Below are 11,385 nucleotides of genomic sequence, written 5' to 3'. Positions count from 1 at the left end.
CAAGTGTTGGTTTTTTCTATCACAAGGAAGATTTAAGGACTGCCCGGCTTATTGGCTCTATACCAATCATGAGTAGGGGGAACCATCCAATTCTTCTTATTTAGGAATTAGGCCTGAGAGAACAGTTCTAAGTATGTGAGCTCAGCAGAAGATGAAGTCCTAGGCTGCTTCCTTTCTTTGAAAGCCTGTCTGCCATTTCGTTACCAAGTAGATCCACATGAGATGGGATCCACTGGAAATGAATATCATGTTGAAGTGAAATCAGCTTCAACTTCTGAAGAATAGACAAACTTGCTTTATCTCCAACATAGGTCCAATTGTTAAGGTGTTCCATTGAGCTGCGGCTATCAGTAAGAATCCAAAGGTTCCTATAATTATTTTCGTGTAAAATTGTCTTAAGTTCCTCATCGATTGCTAAAAGTTCGCTTCTAAAAACGGAACAGAAGTCTGTATTTCGCTGACATAGAGAAAAACTAGACTGAGGAGTTACAATATAGATGCCACTACCTGCAGAATTGTCGGTTTTGATGCCGTCAGTATACAATTTAATGTCACATTTAGGGATTTTATTAATGACTTCCAAGGCCAATTGTCTAAGGTATTCTGACGCATTTTCCTTTTTATTAATGGGAACAGGAAGGTTGAAATGAAAGTGAACACTGGTAAGTTCTTCAGTAGGATTCATACAGGAGTGAAGAGAATGGGGCTCTACATTTTTAGGAATTATATGACTTGACTAAAGGGACTATTTTTCTTGAGTCTCTGGAGGTTAGTCCAATTTCTTAGGTATTTTGAGGTGTTGTTTTGAATGTCATAACTGGAAAGTTTGTTGTAATATTTGATAAGGTTAGCATGCCTTCTAACATGGAGAGGTTTTAGGTCGGCTTCATAAAGGACAATGTCTGAGGGGCAACTTCGTTTCAGACCAGTTATTATACGAGCTGCACTCAGCTGAACCTGTTCAAGTTTCTTCAAGCTGGAAACGGAGGCACCGCAATAAATTGGGAATCCATATTCAAGTAAAGTTCTGATGATAGCTAGATAGGTAGTTCTAAGGGTAGTCGCGTCAGCTCCCCAGTCTCTACCTGCAATATATTTAAGGATGTTTAATCGTTTTCTTGCTTTTGAGACTATGTAATCAATGTGCTTATTACTTGTAAGTTCAGAATCCAAAACAAATCCTAAATACTTTGGGTATTTTTCATATGCAAGTTCTTGATTTTCAAGCATCAATTTTGGTTTGTAGTTGTATAAGTGTTTATTGGTTGTAAAAAAGGTGGTAATTGATTTGGCAGGATTAAATTTGAGTTTAAGTTCTGCAGCAAACTCGGACAAGGCCTTCAAAGACTCATTGAGTTCTATCTCTAGAAGGTTTATATCGAATCCAGAGCTCCAAAGCGCAATGTCATCAGCAAACATACCAATGCGACTTCTAAAAGAGATAACTTTTTCTGCACCTGCTAAAAACAAAGAGAATAGTGTTGGACTAAGCACTGTACCCTGTGGGACACCTTGGTTAAGATGAAGATTGTTTGAAAGTGTCTTATTGAACCTAACCCTGATAGATCTCTGTTGTAGATAATCTGAGATCCATGCCAAAGTATTGACACGGATGTTAAAGCTATTATGCAGCTTAATGATTAATTTGTGTTTCCAAACTCTATCGAAGGCTTTTGTAATATCTAAAAAAGCAGCCACGGTATGATGCGTTGGCTTGTGGTTATGAGCATCTCTGATAGTCTGTGCAAAGTAAAGGACTTGGTCAATGGCACTGTGGCCCCTTCGAAAGCCATACTGCTCACAAGGCATAAGATTATTTTGGTTTAGGAAGAATTGTAGTCGAATAAGGATCATTTTTTCCCTAACCTTGCTAGTTGTACATGTAAGTGCTATTGGTCTAAAATCCTCAGGGGAGGAAGAATTCTTGTTAGGCTTTTTAACTGGAATAATGATGGCCTTTTTCCATTCCTGTGGTAAGCGTCCTTTTTTTCCACGATAAGTTAAAAAGGTCAATAAGTCTTTGTTTTCCCATACTTCCAAGGTATTCAAGCAAACGGCCAGAAATTCCATCTGGTCCAGGAGACTTGTTGAGATCAAGAAAAGTCAATGCGATTAGTAATTCTCTCATGGAAAATTGTTTTGTTAGAGTTGGATCACCCAAATCAGTGCTGCGACAACCATGGACGATATTTCTGGCTTTACTTAAAATGGGTTTGTCTTCGTTGATAAAATGAAGCCTGCTAGTCGATTGATAGTGAACGGCAAGACCCACAACAAATCCTGTCGATACTGCTACGTTCAGTGGTGGCGGGGTGGTCGGCTGTACGCAAGAAGAAGTGAACGGCAAGACCATTGGCCGCTCATTTGTCGTCAGGGAAGATTTGTCCGTCGGTGTTCCTGATTGAATTGCATTCTTCATTTTGAATCTGTTCCTTGCATATACCCTTGATGATTTTCCAAAGTTTAGTATTTGGAGTTCTAGGATCAATTTTACTGCACAATTCATTCCATCTGGATCTTTTAAGGTGAGCATAAGTCAGTTTGATCTCTGCATTAATTTTATTGATAGCAGTTCTTCTGTTATTTACTACAGGCCCAGAGGCCTCAAGTAGGCTTTTTGTTTTTTCCAAGAGAGGCTCAAGTACGGCGGTATTTTTTGTGTAACAAGGGACATAGCGCTTCACATTACCTCTAGGAATGCATGCCTTGGCATATTTAGGGATAATATTCTTGAAATTATTCCAGTCATTATTAAGATTTCCAGTCATGGGTACTGTTGAAATTTCCTTATCTACGGAATCGCTAAAAGAATCCCAATTCGCCTTGTTGAAGTTCCAGAAGTTTTCTTTGGAATGGAAGATCTTTTGCTTTTTGTTGAGTTCTATAAGAATTGGTAAGTGGTTACTTCCAATGTTATCTAGTACAGACCAGGAACACTGGGGAACTAATTCTGCACTGGTCATGGCAATATCCAAGGCCTTAGAGGTATTATAACTGAAGGAAGAATGCGTATGAGAACCATCGTTGAGGATAATAAATTCATTTTGATCCATCATTTGAAGGACATCAATGCCTCTATCGTTATCACTACTACAGCCCCAAGCAGTATGTTTTGCATTAAGGTCCCCTATAATAATAGAGTTCTTATCCATAAAGTTGGAAAAATTTGCAGCAAGGTTTTTCTGGTTAGAAGGGTGATAAACGTTAAAGATGTTTAGAGGCTTACCTCTCCACAAGATTTTAATATCCTGAATTTCAAGATCTGAAGTTTGGTCTGTAGGAATGACAATGAATGTTGATATAATCCAAACAAGCGATAACAGATAGGTGCACATTTGCTTGCGAAGTAAATATCGGCGGTTATGTATCCTAAATTCTATCGGTATTCTTTTTCTCTTTTAGTTTTATATAAACTAATTCGTTGTTCTTTGCAATGACAATGAAATACATATCTGCAACATTCTTTGATGTCAGTAAACATTGTTCTGAAATACGTGCAACAATGACTGTTTTATTTATGTCACAAAATGTCACTTTGTAAATTCATTAAATTTACTTTTGAATAATTATGAATTGCACACCTAGTAATAACCGTAATGTATTTGAAAGTGATTTAAGTAGTTTTCAAAATAGTTTTAATTATAAACATATCATATCTGTATAGTAAAAACATACAAAAGAAATTATTAAAGCATCAATAAAAGTTTAGTCTGTTGAAGCTATGACACGAAGAGATACTTTGATGCATTGCATAACCATTATTAAAGAGTACCATTCAAAATACCACCTCTAAGAACAACGATGACTGAAACGAATTTGAATAGCAATTATGCACTAAAACAAGAAATAATAGTATATTTATTACAATGTTTTAATTTTTAACATTAAAACCATTCTCAACAAATGCCTGGCGCAGAATGAACAATCCTGGCCCTTGTGTCATAAAACCAAACTAAACTAAAAAAAAGCAGATTAAGCTGAATATAAGAACTGCTACTAGAATGGAAAGATATACTGATTACACATAGAAAGAATAAGTATATATGCCTTGATCAGTTATTACATTTGCCTATAACACATGGTTATCTGATATACAAAGGCAAATCCGCTTCTGATGATATAACTGTACACTTAGATGTCAAGTGAAATGATTTACTTACAAAGTAAATTATATTACAACTAAAATGTCGGAACTTCTAACACTAAGATTCAAGCATTTAATAATGATGTAACTTTACTTTTTATGGGCCAACAGTTTTAAAATTAAAATCTTTATTAACACGTTTTCAAAAAAAAAAAAAAAAAAAAAAAAAAAAAAAAAAAAAAAAAAAACCCTTTTCCAACAAATATGTTTTGCCACGAAACTCCATTCTTCTTCTAAGCCTTTGAGGCAAAACAATTTCTTCTTTTCGTTAAACCAATCGATATACAACAATACTAAAATAATGCAATATTCTGAGTAATCCCATATATATCAAATCTCAAACACATATTTCTGGACAAATATTGGTTTTCTCGGCATACAAGGCTGCAAAAACATACTTCCCATCGCTCCAAAAATCATTTCGTAATTCTTTCATCATTTCCTTTCATTCTGTAAATGGCTTTTTATTAATCCATCCCCACGACCAATAAGATTATGGCCTAGCATTGGGTCCTCATCTGCGTGCAATCGGATAGTGATGATGCGTGCCCAGTACCCAGGAGATTAGAAGAAATAACTCTCGACATCATCAGGAAAGAAAAGACCACCGATGATTGTATCAAAAAAGGGTGCTGAAAAGATTGGTTATTCCGAAGCATTACTTACAGGGAAACACTGAAAGCACTTTTTCGGGTACCCTATAAGTATGGATAAGTAATGCCTCAGCATCTTGGTGCATTTTTTGTCTTCTGTTCGGCAGATTTTTATTTGAATTGTGTGTGTATATATATATATATATATATATACACACACAATTCAAATAAAAATCTGCCGAACAGAAGACAAAAAATTATATATATATATATATATATATATATATATATATATATATATATATATATATATATATATATATATATATATATATATATATATATATATATATATATATATATATATATATAAAACATTAAATCTTTTATCTTCAGATATACAGTTATTACAAGAATTTTATCACTAAGTAGTTGCTGTTTACGTGGTTATGTGGAGAAAATATTTTTTTTCCATTAATGATTTTAATTTTGTTATATATATATATATAAGTAATGATATTTTAAACTTTTAATTTAATCCAAATTAATTTCCAAAACTTTATCTTAATTTTGCCCATAGTAAAATATTCTTTTATTTTCTGGTCTATTTCCACTTTCGGTTTAGTTAATTCCTTTGTAAAAGTAATGCGCCATCAGTACTGCGTATCAAATGAAAGTGATACTTCCGTTGCCCTTGTCAAAGTTAAACAAATGCATTCCATCGGCACGTGGCCGGAAATCCTATGTTATATATGCATATATGTGATCATTTGTTTCGTGCTTTTTTTTACTTCCTCTTTTGTGCCGCGCTGTGGTGGACGTGCCTTGTCCGCGTCTCTGCTTGTAAATAATTATGCTTTCACGAAACGGATGTTAAAATCCATTTAAAAGTATAACATGTCTCTTCAACGTCGGCGAACCTGCATTCTGCCTCAACCAAAATAATATTGTATATTATTTATTTATTTAGTAACCTTAATTAGCTAATATTTATTAAAGATATATTTTATATTATTAAAAATGTATTATATTATTTTTAACACTTTATTTAATTATATTCAACATATATTTGTTATGATTAAAGTAATTAATTATTTAGCATGTATGATTACCTTCAATGTGATAAATTGATTGTTCACAAATGTAATTAAGCGGTAATTGTTCATACTAACCAATTAGTCATATTTACTGCAGCATTCATATGACGTTCACTTTTAGAATCTTATTATGTCTTATATTTTTAATAATTGAAAATCAAAAATCAGATTTTTAAATAATTTAAATTTATGAAACTGTGAAACAATTATGAGTAATATTTAAAGTATAATATTTAAGAGGTTTATAAGTGCACTCTTTCAGCATGTCATAATAAATAGCGTCTAAACCGTAAGAGATGGCGGTCACCTGATTATAAGGTTTTTGTCTTCGAGGATTCCGGATTAGAAACCCGGTTAGAACAATCGGGCAAGTGGATCTTACATCATCTTTTCAGTTGATGTGAGACTGAAGCGTGGAGAGAGGCATGCCATCTCAGAAGCCATCCTCGTCATCCGGCTGTGCTTAAAAATTAAGAATTCCATCCAAAATGACTCTCGCGTTGCCTTAAATCGGAACTTTAATTAAGTACTGGACTAAACTATGCCATAAATCATTAGAGGTAGGAGTATATTATTATGGAAAGTAAATTATTTTAATGTACGAATCCCTAAAAATATCGCTTACAGAATTACCATCATAAAATTTAATACTACTCTGCTTTCCTACAAGTTTCTTCAAACAAAGTCTAAAAGTTTAATAAAAAAAATGATGCACTTCCATTATTCCTTTGCAATTAAAATTAGCTGAATCTTGAAGTTTGTGATATTATAATTTTAAAACATTTCATTAGCCTCCTCAGTAATTCACATACCATTTCATTCATGTGTGTGAAATGGCCTATCAGAATGAAGTTCAAAGCATCACGAATAAGTCAATTTTGGTTAGTGGAAAATTTTAGTTTTGTTTAAAAATAAATTCATTAAATAAGATTATAGGGTTCAGGTTATTTGTTAACATTTAGACTTGTTACATCATTTTGCAGTACATTGAATGATTCAAACAGCAAAATACAATTTTGTTTACAACTTTTAACGAATTGTTCATACTGGAAGTATAAGCTTATCTCTAATATTTTTGAAATTAGCTAATGAGCTATATTGTTACGAATCTCTGATGCGGCTTCCCAACATAGTTGGTTCCATAGGAGGTCTTAGAACTTTACGACAAACTTGGCACCATTTGGCGACTTGGTGACGAATTCGGCGACTTTGGCGCCAAAATAGATTTTACCTAAAACATCGAGAAATTTCCCGATCCGTCCAGTAGGAACCAAGATTCACCTCGAACGTTCCTGATTGGTTGAGAGATCTCTAGCCCCGCCTCCTGAAACCTATAAAAAGAACTGCAGCTGCCGAGGAGTAGTGGTGAATTGAGTCGTGAACGAATCGTGGACCAGTGGAGTCGAAGAGTAGTCGGAAGCGACGGTGAAGAACTCGTCTTCCAGGGACTAGAGGAGCAGCGACGAAGTAGAGTTGATGTGTATACTGTTGTATGCTGCACGTCTCGGCTGAAGATAATCGTCTTCTGTGTTGTGTATAGTTGTCTTTGTGCTGTCCTGTGTGTCTCCGTGTAAATAAATGTCGTCGTTTTATTTTCTACTGCCGCCTGGTCATTGAGCGTTCTCCACACCATATAATTCCCACTATCCAAACGAACCCGGAAATTTCGAAACAATATGTATGTATGTATATAATATAAGAAATGGCAAGTAATATGACCTTACAAAAATATAAGTTGAATGGACTAAATAAGTATAACATTTTAATGACATTTGGAATTTCTCTAAACTTATATTAAAATTCTTCTTTTCTTAATAACATAATTTACAAAACTTTTTCAATAATCGTAATACTACTAATTTCTACTTTCAAATCGCATATCTTTACATAATAATTAAAAATAAGAATAAAAAAAATTACTTCCACTTTTAGTTTTTTGAATTTTTGTTAATAGTTTAAACATTTATAGGTGTAGAATTACTAATCTGCTTGAAAATATAATCAAAAATTTACATATATGCATATTGGAGTACCCAGGCCGCATGAACGAAATAAATAACATCAAAGACAATTTTTTTCTTTTTGAATTTTCACATGCAGTTTTTGAAGAATTTTCATAATACATTTTTTTTTCAGGAATAAAATTAATCTATACTTATATAAAGCTCAATGTGTGTGTGTTGGCGCTATACAGGCCAGACCGTTTGATCTACAGCTACTAAATTTGGTACATGTATATCTTGGAGGTCGGGAATGTGCACCTGGGGTCCCTTTTTTTGAATTTTTAATTAAAATTTTAATTATTAATTAAAAACTAACTTTCCCGCCAAAAAATCTTCATTTTTCCCACCGCCAAATGAGTAAGACTTCATTTTTTTCCCGACAGTAATGAGGTTAGGGCTAACAATTTTCAGTCGATTATTTCAAACTATTCTGTTCATTTTCTTAATGTTTTATGCACTTAAAATTAAACATTGTTAACTAATCGATCTTTCAGATTTATTCTGAAGTACTTTTGAATTAAAATAAAACAGAATAAAGGAAATTAAAAATTTCTAATCTGCTTAGCGTTACCCCAACTGGCGTAGAAAAATTCACGCATTTACGTTACCGTAACTGGCGTTGATAATTCACGCATTTACGTTACCGTAACTGGCGTTGATAATTCACGCATGTGCATTGTGTTCTGATTGTTCACATCTATTTTCAACGGAAGCGGAATTGATTTAAATTATTTTTAGGTTAATTGCATGCTTTTGTAATTGTATTTACGTTAGTTTAAGTTCATCGTTTTTTAAGTAATTTTTTTACCTGTTTTCAACCGATTATTTTAAACGATTCTGTTTATTTTCTTAGTGCTTGATGCATTTAAAATGAAACATTGTTAATTAATCGATATGTTCATGACGAATCTGAGAAAAGTTTGTTGACAAATTCTTGAGATATTACATAAATTAAGAAATATATTATTTAATGCCCATAAAGTTTAAACGCTCAGTGACTCTATTATCAGTAATCATATTATTAAAAAAATGCTTTGTTTCAGTAAAAAATATTATTATATTAATTGCAGTTTAGTCATTTCGAGAAATGAAGAAAGTCTACTATATAACACCTCAGCATTTTTTTAAATTCATAAATAACGTAATACAGCTGGATTAAAAAAAGTATCTAAAAAAACTTAATTATTCATTCATAAAGATATGTCACTAAAAAAAGAGCCTCTAATCATTTACAGCATGTTGAAATATTTTAAATATATTTCCATCAAATTCCTTGTAAACGCTGTATAATTTATGCCGATAATGGGATGAAGAAAAGCAGAACTGTCATTTGAAATCGCAAGAATCCAATTAAACAAAAGAAATCTTTCTTTAGAAAATAAAATCTGCATTTTATTTCGATACAATTAATGGTTATATTTATATAAATATCCAAAACGGTTTAAACATGTAATAAACATTTCATTTATTCAAATGTGCAAATCATTTAAGTTGTTTGCATAGCAAATAAACAACGTATCAACATTTTATAAGGTTTAATTTCCAAAATAATTTTTCTAATAATTTTTTAAACATATTGTTTGTGTACAGTTTGAAAATATTATCCAGTTAAGTAATAAACAATGTTAAATGTAAACCCTTTATCGATATAAGAATAAATTTTCTAAGTGGTTTTGCTAAAACATTTACTTTAACTTTCTTTGTCACTTTGCTTTGTCGGTCCAAAATGGACTTGATTAACATTTCTACAGAATGGCCAAAGGGTGCTGAGCAAACATGTGCTAACGACACTCCAAACATCCGTTTTGAACTCAGTGTGAAATCGATTTTGGAATTAACAGCATTCGGATATAGAGCTCATTTCCTGTTAATGCAATTTTAAGAGGACGTGGTACAATAGCTAATACTGGACTGGTAATTAGAGATTTGAATTTAAGCCCTAGAGTAAAGTTTCACGGCGCACACGCGCTGTATTTATGCATTACATATACGCGCATGACGTGAGTGTCAAAGGAATTATTTAGTTAAAAAAGATGGATTAAAATCAATTCAGCACTGGTGTATTGATTCTCCCTAGTACTTCTCCTCCTTGCTGCAAATGACTCCTTCATTGCTTCAATGAAGGATTATTTTGTAGCAATGCATTACATGGATTATTCAATAACTAAAATATATTATTACATATTTTCTTATCAATAGGTAATGCGTAATCTATTTAATCTATGGAAGTAATGATTCTTATCAATAGAAAATGTTTGTTCTATTTAATCTATGAAAGTAATGATTCTTATCAATAGAAAATGTTTGTTCTATTTAATCTATGAAAGTAATGATTCTTATCAATAGAAAATGTTTGTTCTATTTAATCTATGAAAGTAATGATTCTTATCAATAGAAAATGTTTGTTCTATTTAATCTATGAAAGTAATGATTCTTATCAATAGAAAATGTTTGTTCTATTTAATCTATGAAAGTAATGATTCTTATCAATAGAAAATGTTTGTTCTATTTAATCTATGAAAGTAATGATTCTTATCAATAGAAAATGTTTGTTCTATTTAATCTATGAAGATAATGATTCTTATCAATAGAAAATATTTTAGTTAATCTAAATAAGTAATGGCAATATATGAAAATAATCAAACTTTTGAGACAGATGTTAGCTATTAGTAGTAAAGATTTATAGAATATAGTAGTATTAATTTGTTATTATTGAAAGTTTAAAACTTATTTTATCAGAAAAATAATTAGTACTGTTTACATTCTTTATGTTTATTCTATGTTTTAAAATTAAATATGTTTAAAATATGACCAACTGCAGAATTTACAATGTGGAAATTTTAATATTGTACGTCTTTTTAATCAGTACATTTTCTGTAGTCTAAATGAACTTATATGGGGTTTGGACAACAATCTGCAGAAATTTTATTACTGTTGCAAAATATAGATTTTAAAATGCCTTAGCGAAAAACATTTTTTGAAAAAAAAATTGCTAAGCTTGCTATATATAATATAAATAGCACATTTATATTATTTATATTATTCCTGTTAATGCAATTTTAAGAGGACGTGGTACAATAGCTAATACTGGACTGGTAATTAGTTACCAGTTAATACAAAAAAAAATGAAGGATTTATCTTTTTTACTTTCTCTTAAAAGAACACTTATTTCATTTTTCTTGATGCTTAAAAATATATTTCTTCACATATGCTTTATAAAACACGCATTTTTGTCATATAAAAATACTATTTTGTGCTGTATTAATATAAGATTTTCATTTGTTTGATAAATATAATACGAACATCATCTGCATAAAAAAATAAGCATAATTTTACGATAAGAATTTGAAAGAAAGTAACAAAATCCCTTTGGATTATTTAATATTTTGATTGAAACATGAGATTCATATAAGTGTAAACAATGTTTTTCTTATTATAAAGGAAAACGTAACACATAACAATTGATTAAGATTGAAGAAAAATGGTGCTTATTAAAAATCCATTGAGCAAATTTATGGATGGATTTTTAAATTTCTTTATGAGTATAA

At 31.5% G+C, this 11,385-nt stretch overlaps 1 protein-coding gene across 1 annotated transcript; it reads right to left on the bottom strand.

The window, feature by feature from the left end:
* Positions 1 to 2,360: 2,360 nt before the first annotated feature.
* Positions 2,361 to 3,335, bottom strand: LOC129980674 (uncharacterized). Its single transcript, XM_056091054.1, has one exon. The coding sequence runs from the start codon at positions 3,333 to 3,335 to the stop codon at positions 2,361 to 2,363; it is 975 nt and encodes a 324-aa protein (XP_055947029.1).
* Positions 3,336 to 11,385: the final 8,050 nt, after the last annotated feature.

The sequence above is a fragment of the Argiope bruennichi genome, chromosome 8 (assembly GCF_947563725.1).
Source record: "Argiope bruennichi chromosome 8, qqArgBrue1.1, whole genome shotgun sequence".
Taxonomy (NCBI): domain Eukaryota; kingdom Metazoa; phylum Arthropoda; class Arachnida; order Araneae; family Araneidae; genus Argiope; species Argiope bruennichi.
The sequence above is the reverse complement of the archived record's forward strand: the minus strand, read 5'-3'. Positions and strand labels throughout refer to the sequence as shown.